General features: G+C 39.1%; 1 protein-coding gene across 1 annotated transcript in view; it reads right to left on the minus strand.

Annotated features, from left to right (window-relative positions):
• Positions 1 to 15351, minus strand: part of PAPPA (pappalysin 1) — a 630246-nt gene that overhangs the window by 17475 nt on the left and 597420 nt on the right. Inside the window, exon 19 of the mRNA XM_063936909.1 lies at positions 11401 to 11513. Coding sequence (XP_063792979.1) covers positions 11401 to 11513 — 113 coding nt within the window. The remainder of the gene's footprint in view (positions 1 to 11400; positions 11514 to 15351) is intronic.

The raw sequence follows: 15351 nt of genomic DNA on the forward strand, positions 1-15351 counted from the left end.
ATCAAATATGCACATTTTCGGGGGTCTGCCACAGATATTAAGTATCCCCGAATGTAAGAAAGAGGGACCTCAGCAGATATTTTTGATACATGCTGTGATCCCTCATTGCCACAGCAGCCACATCCACTATAGGTTTCTATGGAGGATGCAATACTGCCCGATTTACCAATATCTGCAGCTACTGGCATCTGCAGCTACTGCCATCTCAAGACGGTGGTAGCCCATTGTAGTCTGGGAGCTACACATCACGTTTATAGCCGGCAGAGGGTTTGGGGCACTCCCCAGAAATGGCATCCGGTTTTAGCTGACCACATATGCACACGACATGCAGTAACCATCACAGCACATCGCAGGAATGGGTTCTTTTCGGAGTCCCTGTCCCTGAATGTGCTGGATAATAAACCAGACAGTTTCTTTAGTAAATAGCGAGAAGCTTTTAGGGGTTATCCACCTTTAACAAATATACACATCTTTCTCCAAAAATTAAGACGCATGTATGTGGGAAATGGATGTGAAGAAATATTCATCTTTCAATATTGGAGACAGTGGGGTAAATTTATTAAGGTGGGAGTGTTTTAGAACTGGTGATGTTGCTTATAGCAACCAATCAGATTCTACTTAACATTTATCTAGCTGCTTCTGGAAGATAACAGATAGTAAAAAAGTAATAAAACTACTACTCTTTTCGCTAGCAGGTGGGGAGCAGCCCAGCACAGGGCAAGGTTGCCCTGTATGTTGGGTCTTCCTCCTCCCTACTAACATGCGAGTGCATCGCTATACAGGGTTGCATCCAGGTTGCATACAGTACATTGTATGTTTAGCATTGCCTCCTGCCTTCGCAGCCTAGCTGCAAAGGAAGTTGGGGGGCAACCATCTTTTGGGTCGCAGTGGCTGCATCTGACATCACACAGCTGCTGCAGCCTGCCCTGCAAAAAGTCTGGACACACCAGCATTGTCTGGACCACACACCCCTAATGGTGCGTCGATGCCGCCCCCCCCGTTTGCGCAATCACAGTGTAAGACCTTGTGCATGCGCGCACCACCTTGCACACGTATACAGGAGTGCGGAACTTGGCAAATAGAGATTTCTGCACTTCTACTGGGCTTACTCAATTAGCCCCATAATCTGATTGGTTGCTATAGGCAACATCACCAGTTCTAAAAAAATCTCCCATCTTAGTAAATTTACCCCTATATATCAAATCTTGGAGAGAGACACAGTGGAGAGAGATAGGTACCAACCAATCAGCTTCTGTAATTTTACAGGCTGTGCTGGAAAAATTATAGCTGCTGATTGGTTGGTACTTTATCTCTTTTCCTTCTATGGGGTAGATTTACTAAGAATCGTGTTTGGCCAAGTTTATACATGATTGGCATCACTGGCATATGTGACAGTTTTTCAAGATAAAACATACAAATTTGCGAACAATCATGTTTTACAGAATTGTGTTATCCGATGGTGTATGCTATCATATTCAGTCGTGTTTAATATTGTGAGTGTCCAGATGAAATATAAATGCATTCCGTGTTTAGACTTAGGTCCCATCCCCAAGATATCTCATTATGGTATGCAAATATTCCGAAACATTCCTTCATATGTTTCTGTAAATGGAAAACCAATTATTACAATCATATCCCTTCAATTAAATACAAACTTTATGACAAAGGTATACACACATTTTCTGCAGAAGAGCTTGTTTTTGTGTTCCTGCTAATAATGAAATGTTATTATACAGGTAAATGCAATTTAACAAGTTTTGGAAAGGCACAGTTCCCTGTGCAGAAAATACTACAAATAATGAAAAAAATAAGTTACCAGTATAGTACAGGTTGGCATTTTTCCCTACATTTTATGTGTTTACCCTAAATCGTTTTCAAATTGATGATGATAAGCTGTTTAACTTTTATGATTATATAAATGAAAGAAATATTACTTGTGAATACCTTATACTACCTGTATATAGTTGACGGTCTTTTGTTAACATTTCTCATATTTGGATTTCCTAGCTAAAATCATAGCAATTAGTTATCAGGTACTGTATGTTTAATTTACTGAACTTAGTGCAAGTTAGACAATTAATGCAAGAGTATGATTAGAGACTAAGGGCCTAATTCTGAGTTGATAGCAGCAGCAAATTTGTTAGCAGTTGGGCAAAACCATGTGCACTGCAGGGGGAACAAATATAACATGTGCAGAGAGAGTTAGATTTGGGTGGGGTGTATTCAAACTGAAATCTAAATTGCAGTGTAAAAATAAAGCAGCCAGTATTTACCCTGCACAGAAACAAAATTACCCACCCAAATCTAACTCTCTCTGCAAATGTTATATCTGCCCCCCCCCCCCCCCCCCCCTTGCAGTGCACATGGTTTTGCCCAATTGCTAACAAACTTGCTGCTGCGATCAACTCAGAATTACCCCCTAAGTGGGAAAATCAGTTAGGTGCGAGTTTGAGCCTGCAAATTTGCATTGCAATTTACATTTGCAATACAATTCCAAACTCGCATTTTATTTTTCCCGAGTAAATTTGCCTGTTTTAGTGTGCACCACCCAGAGGTTGAGAAAAGGTGAGCAGAATCTTTATTTTAAGGTAAAAATGTTGGGACTTGCTTCAGAACTCCTTGGCAACCCCCCCTTCCTCCTTTCCCCCAATGACTAATTAGACATTTGGAAGTTTTGAGCTTAATTGGAACCGTAATTACATGTCATTAATAAATGACCTCAAATTACCCCCAAATCAACTTTTTCATTAGTTTGAAAGTATTTATTTAAATGAAAAACGATTGCTTTTTATAATTATTTTAGATTTTTTTAACCCCCAAATCACTTTTTTTTTTTACTTTATTTGCATTTTTGTTTAATTCATTCATAATTACAAACTTTTAAAATTATTTTACTTTTTTTATTTAAATGTATAAATCTGCCATTTGACACATTTTAAAAGCATCCCACTAACCGCTTTCTATAAGGTCCTACTAACAAAGTTGTCATTGTTTGGGGGTTCAGGAAGGTCTCTCCAATTCGCACACCCTCACTGCTAGTAGTGAAAATTGACATTTCAAATTTAATTGCACAAATCTCGGGTGCGTGCATGAAGGCAAAGTGTGCACGTTTAATTAGGCGCGTTTGCCTTCTGCAAATTTGCACCTGCCTGAATTCCCTCCGATGGGCCTGATTCTGAGTCTGGAGCACAGCAGAAAAGTGCAAGTAACTGTGCACCTGGGCACTGCAGGTGGGGCAGATTCACAATGTGCAGAGAGATAATTTAATTTGCGAGGGGCAGGGCTTAAAGTGGTCCTGGAGAGGTGGTGGAACTCATCAACCCGCGCCCCCCTCCCCCCTCACCCAGTGCTAAGGTTTTCAGCAACCCTGCAAACTATAAATTAGTGCCCTACTTCCCATATAAAGGGACATTGATCTCACAAAGAATCAGAGTGGTCACACAATAGTACCCCCAATTCAAATGACACCACACAGTAGCATAATCTCATTCACATTACACCGCATTTACTGCCCCTGATTCATATTACACCACACAGTGATGCCCCTTATTATGGTTACATCACTCAGTAGTGTCCTTTATTCACGATGCATTATACAGTGGTACTCTTTATATACGTTATGCCACATAGTAGTGCCCTTTATATATACAATGTCCACAGTAGTGCCCCTTATAAACAATTGTAGTAGTATCACTTACACATAATGCCCACAGTTGTAGTGCCCCTTAAACATAATGACCACAGTAGTGCCGCTTATACACATAACATATCTGCCTCAGTCACTCCAGCAACTCACTGCCTGTGTCCCTCCAGCAGTTCCATGCCCTGTATCCCTCCAACAACTTCCCCACCTCTCTTGTCCCTCCAGCCCCCTCTCATCTTGTCTTCAAGATGCACAGACCCTGCTCCTCTTCATGGCTCTTTTTCACTTCAGCAGCGGTGACAGCATGACATCACATACGCTGTGCCGGAAAAGGAAGACACTGGAACCTGAGGAGGTGATGATTGCTGTCCCACATACACAGCGTGTGTGAGTACCAGGAGGGTGGGCTGTAGATGGAGGAGGACCATGGAGCCACAAGGACCTGAGAAAGGGGGAGTTGGCTGCAGCTTATCAGTAACACTAGGGCCACCTGCATCATCGATTGATATAGGTCACAGTTTCTCAAACTCGGTCCTCAGGACCCCACACAGTGCATGTTTTGCAGGTCTCCTCACAGAATCTCAAGTGAAATAATTAGCTCCACCTGTGGACCTTTTAAAATGTGTCAGTTAGTAATTAATACACCTGTGCACTTGCTGGGTTACCTGCAAAACATGCACTGTGTGGGGTCCTGAGGACCGAGTTTGAGAACCCCTGATATAGGTGATGGATTTTTTGTTGGAATTACTGTGCAGGACAATGGGGGAGGTGGAACAAGATCCCTTCACTATTACAGGTGGTGTAACTCAGTTCCACCTTGTTTCCCCCCACTTTAACCCCTGGCGAGGGGTATGTCCAAACTTAAATCTAAATTGCAGTGTAAAAATATCGCTGCCAGGCATTTGTGGGCTACATGCAAAAGCAGCCAGTATTTACCCTGCATGCAAAACTAATAACTGTGTCTGCACCTCTTGCACTGCAACATGTTTTGTCCAGGTGCACAGATACTGTACTTGCTTGTTTTGCTTTGATACCAGCACAGCATCAGGCCCTATGGTTTTAGTGCAAAAATACACCTTTAAGAAATGTTAGCAAATGTTCTCTGGCTAAGATAACAATAGTGATAGCAAAATGTCTGTTTCTCAAAACTGTAACAAGCAGAATTTTCAGGGTACACGACTCAAAGTTTTGCGCTGATATTGTAGAGCTCTTAGCTCTTTGTGTGGGTAATGCTATATCTGATAGTTGGCACTTAATACTAAAATTGATTTGTCCTTTATGAGTCAGCCACACTACCACATGACTTCTTCTTTGAAAATGAAGAGAATAAATGAGAACAAATAAGGTCAGGGAAGGGGGTGACTCCAGATGACTCATGATGCATTAAAATTCCCTCATCAGCTCAATAAGTTGCACCTAATTTATTTTCATGCAGCCACTCAACCTGTCCTATGTCTGGAAGTAATAGACATCAAGCCCAGTAATAGGATGACATCAGCATTGTAAAACAATCTGATGCCATCATTAGATTTAGTGAAATATGCCAGGTGCCACAGTTACTTGTAACAATTCTCTATTTCCTAAATATGCCATAACTTTTTCTGGGACTATAATGTATACAGAAATGTCTACACTAATGGATGGATTATTACTATCATTTTTGCTTTGTTTGACACATTTTTCTCAAGCTGTATTTAATTAATTAGCCTTGAAACCATAATGAGTAACTAACATTAGGCAAAAAAAAAACCTAACAACATCTCAAGAATTAGAAGATGAACACAGAGGTGAGATAATCACAGCTCTACCATTAGCCACTATGATAGAACTTTGTACATACAGTATGTAACGTCTACTTAATTGGCTAAGCAATTGTTGTGTGAGAACAACTACTCCGAAATGACAACACCGATGTTAATAGTTCATGTGTCATCTGATAGGGTGTGTGATGTAAATGTGCAATACGGCTGTTGAGGAATAACACGTCAAAGTCGTGATTTTTTTTTCCCACAGAAAAAGGATTGAGTGGGGGCACATATGATTATTTATTTTTATCTTTTGCTTGATTTCAAACAATGGTTAACTAGTATTAACATGGCATAAACAGCACATTCTGTATGTGCTGGTGTTTGCTTTTATAGGATGACCATTTAGAGTGATAATAATAATAATAATAGGGGTCCACCGTATTGAAGGAACCAGGGTCCCCCTTCTCCAATGTATCCCAGGCCTCAGCTGAAGTCCTCCAGACATAGAAGTGCTATACATACATGCTTTACATACATGAATTCTGTCACTTGTATGACCGCCATGCTGTACATAAATGAGTTCTGTCACTTTTATGACTGCCAGCCAGTCAGCACCCACCAACATGTTAACAGACAGCTGATTGGCTGAGAGTGGCCTGTCTGTCAATCAACAGTAAAGACACTGATTGGCTAACAGACACCTTTATGTGTCACCAGACCCTTTTTTGACTAAAGTAGTTAAAACTTTAGCGAAGACACCTGGGATCGTATGAGGACTCTAGTGATATGATCCCAGGGGACTTCACCAAGAAGCCAAAAAAAAAGGAATGTATTCATTTTAATTAATTAATTAATCTGATTCTTGTTCATTATAAGCGCCCATACAGTCTCCACTGAATTTTCTTTTTAGCAAGTGAAAAAATGATGTATTAATAAGGCAGTTTTAAGCTTACGTTTGGCATTTTCTGTATTTCACAGTAAAATATGCAATCAACGATGTTGGGGTTCTTATTATGTCGAAAAATAAAGAGGTCTTCTGCAAGTCTTGGCAGCATTTATAATTAGCTATGGATGAAATGGATGAAACTGTGTTATAGTTGAGGCTCTAAAATAATCTACACTAAGGAAAATGCTCAGTCACTCAGTATACTGCTAAATTCTGGTGATGGACTGCAGACACTGCATGGTATCCCTCTGCTCAATATCGTCCCTTTCATCTGGTGCTTTTTGAACAAATAAATTAAAGGGAGTGATGTTGAGTTGGACACAAAGTACATGTTGCTACATAATACACATTTTCCAACTGCACATACACATAAAAAACATGCATTATTTTTGTTTGCAGCCATATGAATAGTCAGTCCGGAGGAGCTCTAAGAGAGGAGGGGGCCAGTGTGCATGCTCCAATCAGGGCCCCTCCTCTCCGGCAGTTCAGTAGACTACTTTGCATGTGCAGGTCTTCGGGAACATGTCGACGTCCCCGAGGACATCTCTATTGTGCATGCACAAATCACTGGAAAAAAAATGCCTGAGGCTGCCACTTTCCCAGTGATTTCTGCAGCTCTGCATCTAGCACCACGTCTATGAAGTGGTAAGTATAATCAAATGGGTGCAGGGTATGCGGTGTGGTGGGCCCCCTGGTCCCAGGGGCCCATGTGCACCACACACCTTGCACCCATTATAGATACGTCAGTGAGTCAGTCACATCATGCTCTTAAGATCACTTATGGCTTCTTACAGATCTAGGGTAGACAGGGGCATATAAGCCTGGCCAAAGTACAATATGAGAGTGTTGTACAAATGTGACCTACTGTATGAAGACTGGGGCAATGATGGAAATGTCAGGAAATAGGAAACTTGTTGGTGCACGTTGTACAAGTTATCATATGATGACGATGACTGTAGACCTCAACATCTGATTGCCAACCCTTCTTAGGCCCAAATAAACACTTTTGCGGCTAAAACAGTCAATCTGCACAGAAGACTCACAAGACATTTTAAATCCAAACTGTGTTCCTGAGCAAATGCTAATTGATTGTAAATTTACAAGCAGTGGAGTACTAATGATAGCTACAGACCTACGGCACTGATAGTATTTGCCTTTACTGTAGATATATGTGATTTTTCACTATCTAAAGCCTTGACTGATACTAATAGATTAATTCAGAGGTATGGAAATAATTGCATTTAACTGCTCCTCACTCACCTGGTTTAGGGTGAAAATGAATTTACCTACATATATTATATTTATTATTCCTATACATAATGTATTAGGTCACACCAGGTTTCTTGGGCATTTGACTGAATAGAATATTTGCACCTGATAATAACATATAGCCCTTACATTGACTAGGAAATTCTGAGCATATATTTTCCCTACTAGTGTCATAAAAATATTAACTTCAAGTCAATTTATCCTCTGAGATTACACAGAGTTCAGGACTGTTTGCCAAAGACCTTGTTAAACTGCATCCACAGTACAAAGAATTCAGGGATGTTTGTGAAGAAACAATACAGATATATCCTTTGGCCAGATCTACTTTCTGACTGAACCAAAACTGAACTTCTGGGAGAATACCCAATGAGAAGTTATACTCATTCCCATTCAACATTTCACACATCTCCTCACATCTTGTTTTTTGTTGATAATAAGGACTCCTCTTTATAGACTTTTGGGACAAACATGTTGTTCCATATTTCGGTTAAAGCCTCATTTTCTCAGATAAACCTAGTGAGCTTTGAAAACAGATCTGCAGTCTTTAAACAACTTTGAAACATTAAGTACACATTAAACTGGGGGGAAAATGTAAATATGAGCAGGAAGAAATTCAGGTGCTTGGATGGATACATAATATCCCCAGGTAGGGTTGCGAGATCATCCATTTAATTAGGGACACATATAATAACGCAGATTCTGTGGCTGTCTCACTTCAAGTATCCATTTCACCTGGTTATAATCTGCCACAGAACCTACTTAATTTATGTGTGTTCCTTTATTAAAGGTATTATCTGCAGACCTACTGTATCGCCAGAATAATTATGCATGGATCCTTGTAAAGTCAAGGAAGTTGTTTATTGACTTATCTCTAAGAATAAAAGGGAAGCTCATATATTTGTTGTTGGTACAAGTTTCTAAAATATTCCAGTGCAATGGTGCAGTGCAATTTTTCCACCTTTATAAAAACAATTTTTTATACAGTGTCTGGACTTTATTGTACAATTGTAATCTAATATTGCTTTGGAGCAACTGGATCAACAAATTGTTAGAGTCATGTCTTATAAGGGACATATTATGAACTCCCCAAAGAAGTTAATTTAAATTGTATAATTCTACTTGAAAATAACTCATTACTGGCACCTTAATGTAAGCAACTTCATTAAAGGCGGAAAGATTGATTCATTTTTTAATCTTGTCTCAATGTTTATGAACAATTAATACAGGTTGAGTATCCTATATCCAAATATTCCGAAATACAGAATTTTTGGAGTGAGAGTGAGATAGTGAAACCTTTGTTTTTTGATGGCTCAATGTACACAAACTTTGTTTACTACACAAAGTTATTAAAAGTATTGTATTAAATGACCCTCAGGCTGTGTGTATAAGGTGTATATGAAACATAAATGAATTGTGTGAATGTACACACACTTTGTTTAATGCATAAAGCTATTAAAAATATTGGCTTGTTTATGAAACATAAATGCATTCTGTGCTTTGACTTTGGTCCCATCGTCATGATAACACATTATGGTATGCAATTATTCAAAAATCCGGAAAAATCCGATATCCAAAATACTTCTGGTCCCAAGCATTTTGGATAAGGGATACTCAACCTGTATAGTTCTTCGTGTTTTACTTGTGCCTGAAATAAAATGTGATGTTCCTATTCCCCTGGGCCTAACCACAAAAATATTTTTATTTCACTCCTTGGTTCAATTTCTATAGCTTTTCTATAGATTTTTGAATTATTTGTTTCCTCCACAGAAATGACTGTCATCTTAGTTATTGTGGACCAGTCTTACAAATATCTTATTTCAACAAAAAAAGTTTACAATGTAAAATCAAATACTGAACTAATAATTCTAGAAAAAAACACTTTTTACATGGCATACCTGACAATGTGGTTTCAGATGAAGTGGAACTGTTTACCTGTAACTTTTATTTAAGTTACTTAAGTTGATGTTATGCACTATAGAAATTCATTTATTTTCTATTTAACACCCTCAATATCATGGACAAATGTATGCAAAGCCGAGTTTGCATAATCATTTAGAATATAGTTCACCTTCTCAAAGTTTTTTTTGTAATGTTAACATGATCTTCACTCCATGTTTTTAACTAAGTATATTTTAAGCAAGCTACTTTGGTTGGCATGTGGTACACCACAAATAGCATTTTAAATATATATTCTCAAATTAACTTAGCTCCCTTCCACTTAATCTCCTGATACTATGAAGTTTGTTGATGATAATTGTTGGACAGCTCTTTCTGAAGGCGTTAACAGACAGGTCTGAGATTTATAATGGGTTTGTGGTTTTTTTTCTCACTTTCCAAAATAGTCAAAGATGGAGGGACACCCAATCTCATTGTCCCTCAAAGGTTTCCTCAGAGTGAAATTCTTCCTCTCACGCATGCTAATTATTTTATTTCTCCAATTCTCAATGCCTAGGGAACATAGTACAGGTTGAGTATCCCATATCCAAATATTCCGAAATATGGAATATTCCGAAATACAGACTTTTTTGAGTGAGAGTGAGATAGTGAAACCTTTGTTTTCTTATGGCTCACTGTACACAAACTTTGTTTACTACACAAAGTTATTAAAAATATTGTATTAAATGACCTTCAGGCTGTGTGTATAAGGTGTATATGAAACATAAATGAATTGTGTGAATGTAGACACACTTTGTTTAATGCACTGTTATAAAAAATATTGGCTATAAGGTGTATATGTAACATAAATGCATTATGTGCTTAGACTTAGGTCTCATCACCATGATACAGGTTGAGTATCCCTTATCCAAAATGCTTGGGACCAGAGGTATTTTGGATATCGGATTTTTCCGTATTTTGGAATAATTGCATACCATAATGATATATCATGGTGATGGGACCTAAATATAAGCACAGAATGCATTTATGTTACATATACACCTTATACACACAGCCTGAAGGTAATTTTAGACAATATTTTTTATAACTTTGTGCATTAAACAAAGTGTGTGTACATTCACACAATTCATTTATGTTTCATATACACCTTATACATACAGCCTGGAGGTCATTTAATACAATATGTTTAATAACTTTGTGTATTAAACGAAGTTTGTGTACATTGAGCCATCAAAAAACAATGGTTACACTATCTCACTCTCACTCAAAAAAGTCCGTATTTCGGAATAGTCCGTATTTCGGAATATTTGGATATGGGATACTCAACCTGTATCTCATTATGGTATGCAATTATTCCAAAATACGGAAAAATCCGATATCCAAAATACTTCTGGTCCCAAGCATTTTGGATAAGGGATACTCAACCTGTACCTCCTAATATCTCATAAAATAATAATTTATCAGTTTCAATGTCCTGTTTGTCACCCTTACCAAATACCATGTACTGGAGAAAACATTACATCCCTCATCTTATACTTCCTCCCAGCCATATAAACCTTCTCCTCTTCATAATCATCCCTGGTCTTGCTATTTTTGGCTTGTCATGTGTCTTCAATAATAATTTAGGCAAAAATTACTTTGACCTTCAACCAACTTCTTCCAAGACAACCACCCACAATTGAAAAGCTTTTCTTTGTAGAGAAAGAGTACATTGCCTGCTGTCACTTTCCCTTGTTCATCATGCGATTCTCCCTTCCTTCTCACCACTTTTCCTTGATGTATTTCTCTTGGTTGTCGCCTTTTCAGACGTCATAATTAAGCCAAATAGTACTCTGCACTTCAATCGCTGCTTCTGAGGCACTCCCCACAGTTTAGTGTTCCATTAGTTAAAGACGTACCTGGACTCTGACTGGGTCCATCCAGTGCTGAAGATTTCTTTCTGTCACATTAAATGGCATTATGACCACTTCTTTCTTCCCACCTTCATTACAAGAAATGTTGCATTCCGCTCCTTTTTAAATAGAAATACAAAAGTGTGTTATACCAATGTGCCACTCAGAGCCGGCCATAGCTATAGGCAAACTAGGCAATTGCCTAGGGCATTTGATATGCCCAGGGGCATCAGCAGCTTCTGCTGATTAAAATGATATGCGGCATGCCTATATTCTGTGTGTAGCATTTCATATGCAGATACAGCCACAGTCTCACACAGTATATAGACATGCTGTATATCATTTTAATCAGCAGAAGCTGCTTGTGCATCCAAGCCACATAACAATGCAAATTATATGCATTTTCATTAAAAAAATTGCCCGACGTTACCACTGAGGCAAGATTTATGAGGACACATCTGTATCCAAGCAGAGGCAGAGGTCACAGTGTTAGTGGCAGTGTGAGTACTGTGTGCATGTGAGTGGGTTGGTTGTGCAGTAGTGTTCAGAATATGTGTAAGGAGCATTATGTGTGTCATGTAAAAATGCATTAATAATGTGCAACATATGTGTAGGGGCACTATGTGTGTCATTATGTGTATAAGGGCACCAATAATGTGTGCCATACTGTATGTGTAACAGGGTACTACTGTATGTGTCATTATGTGTATAGGGGCACTAACAGTGTGCAGCAAATGTGTAGGGGGCACTATGTGTGTCATTATGTGTATTAGGGCATTAATAATGTGCGGCATGTGTAAGGGATATTATGTGTAAAAGGGCATTAATAAAGGTTGTCATAATGTGTAAGCACATTATGTTTAGAAGGACATTAATAATGTGTCTCATATGTGTTAGGGGCATTACTGTGTGGAATTATGTGTTTAAGGTGCTCTTCTATGTGGTGTTGCATATAGAAAGGGCACTACTGTGTCGTCTAATGTGAATAAAGAGCAATAGTGTGTGGTGTAATGTGAATAAGGAGCAATTCAGTGTGATGTAATGTGAATAAGGGGCTCTACTGTGAGGAGTAACGTTTATAAGGTAAAGTGATACTACTGTGGGATGTAATATGAATTATGGAAACTATCGCATGATCAAATGTGAATAAAGTTGCAGTACTGTGTGGCGTATTTGGAATTGGGGTTACTATTGTGTGGCCATGCCCCTTGCCAGCAAAAACACACCCCTTTTTGGGCTGTGCGCCAAATGTGCGAACTGTTCCTATTTAAAATATAGGGGGTACACACACCAAAATAAGGACTGCTATGGCTGAGGGGTGATGGTTCTGGGAAAGAGGTGCAAGGTCAGAGGCAGAACCAGCGGTGGTGCTAGGGGGCACCAGCTAAAATCTTGCCTAGGGCATCATATTGGTTAGGGCCGGCTCTGGTGCCACAATAAGTGGGGTTAAGAAATGATTTCAGCAAGTGACCCAGAACTGAGAGTCATCTTTCATGTTCATGGTTCAGTTTTTAATTAGTGATGTGTTTTCTTTGAGTAGATTATAATTGGCTACAAGTATTATAACTATTGACATATGCACATTGCACTTAGGGCTTAATTCAGCATCATTCATAGAAGTGCTAAAATCACTATTTGCTGATTTTAGCACTTCTGCACATGTGCGCACTCCAATGCATGCATGCACAAGGTCTTAAACTGGGATTGCATGTGATCACAGTCTAAGTCTCGGTGGGGGGCAGAAACAGGGCGTCGACGCAGCTTTTTGCAGGCGTCAACACGCCATTCAGAGGGCATGGTCCGGACAACAGAGGTGTGGCTGGATTGTTTGTGGAATGGGCTGTGGTGGCTGCACGACATAATACGCAACTCAAATCATGGTGGCCTGCCATCTGCCTATGCTGCTAGGCTGCATAGGCAGGGGGCTACCCTTATCATGCAAGCCCTTTGCTGCTTAGCGAAGCGGGGGGGGGGGGCGGCATGCGAGTCGGACTTGCACTGTGCTGGACATCCTCTCACATGCTAGTGAAGTGAGTTGTAGATGTGCAAATAGTCACACAACTACAACTCATGCTGAATCAGGGCCTTAGTACAGAACTTTTGTACACCCTATATACTAATAATTTCTAATTTTCTAATAAAAAGTAGTTTTGCAAAAGAGGATCAAGAGGATCCATTAGAAACGCCATAAAGACCCATATCTGGGTCATGACCCACAAGGTAAGATCCCCTGATATGTGATAAATCCAATAACTGTGTTATTATGAAAAATAAACAAGCCAGTTTTATGAATAGACACTGCATTAATGGACAGACTCCATTGCTGTGACACGTCACTTTATTACTGCATGCTCGGGTCATCCAAGTTTCAACTACTACCCTCTAGAGAGACATGGTATTGGATTTCTGAGGCATGGATTTAGAGCTAACAAATAATAATGGCTAAGCTGAGAACTAGCTGTGCTTCGAGACACAAAGTCTGTTACCTGGCAAAACCTAATCTCTGCTATGTAGTTTACTTTACACAGAAGTTGATGCACAATGCTTTCAAGCAAAACTGCTAAATGTTTGGAGCAAAAGTTGTTTTTTACAGTATCGCTCAAAAACACCTTATACTGTAGCAAGCATTAACATTTTTCTTTATAGTTATTTGCAACAGAAAATGTTTAATTACTAAATCAAATGAACATAAAATTAGGTAAAATTAATATAATTTGATGGATAATCAGATGTGGAAGTGTCAGGACTAAACTGGAATATTTTATTACATTTGGTTGGCCTCTGTACTTTTGGCATGAAGCAATGCCAAATACATGCTGCTCCCACACAGCCACACCACCAAAGGGTGCCGCAATAAATACTAACATCATCACAGGCTGCAGCCACACAGAGACTACAACTATTGGTGCTAATCAGCTCAATCACATAAGCCAAACCAATCACAGGTCTCTACCACGCACACTACCGACACCACTATTGCCACAAGCAGCTACCACAGATGCCATAACCACTGCAGGTTGCCAATACACAATTCCACGACACCGCTTCACCACAGCTACAAACCAAAACAGTCCTTTGGTCATACTACTAGTTTTCACACAAGTCAGTTCCATTCAGTGCCGGACAGGGACATGAAGGGTCCACTGGGGGAATGTAGTAGTAGCGGCCCATGTTTATGGGTGTGGATAGTCTGCAGAAGGATTTATACCACAGTGGCTTGGCTAACCATTAGAAAGTGCATGGTCTCAGCCTCTTGATAAATATATATAGTAAATACTTCTAGTGCATGCATGATAATGTACCAGATTAATAACAGCAATGCACTGTGGAAAATATACCACAGTCCTATGCCATATATATAACATATGCATTATTTATAATTCAAGTGCACAGTCTGGAACCTGAACCCTATAGTTGGAGGTGGGCCCCAAGACAGTGAGGACCACTGGGGTTTTCCCTATACTAGTGCCGGATTACCAAATAGGCAGATTAGGCACTGGCCAATATTGATTTGATTGTGAAAGAAAATTACAGTCAAGTTTTCTTAAATTGTTTCCAAAAGATAGAAAAGATGAATCAACTCAAAGAAACATAAACTTTGCATAGAATACTCTATATAGAAAATACTGTATTAATATAATGTACAATTTAACAACTAAAACTACATAAACCATAGACATCAGATTCACATTACAGTTTCAGTATCGCAGACTGTTGGTTGGTAAAATTAAAACCATATTAGGAGATCATTTGAAGGGGGGCCTGAGATTTGGACTGCCTAGGGGCCTCCACAGGGCCAGTTAATCCTTGGTACCATTAAAATATATGTGGGACAAAATATGACATAACCTAAGAATTTCACATCACTACAGCATATTGTCGCTGTCATATTGATTATTCTAAGGTTTGCCTAAAATAAACCTTATAAAATGGTTATGTTAGTGTTGTTTGCAATTA

This window comes from Pseudophryne corroboree, chromosome 8 (genome assembly GCF_028390025.1).
Source record: "Pseudophryne corroboree isolate aPseCor3 chromosome 8, aPseCor3.hap2, whole genome shotgun sequence".
NCBI classification, from domain to species: Eukaryota; Metazoa; Chordata; class Amphibia; order Anura; family Myobatrachidae; genus Pseudophryne; species Pseudophryne corroboree.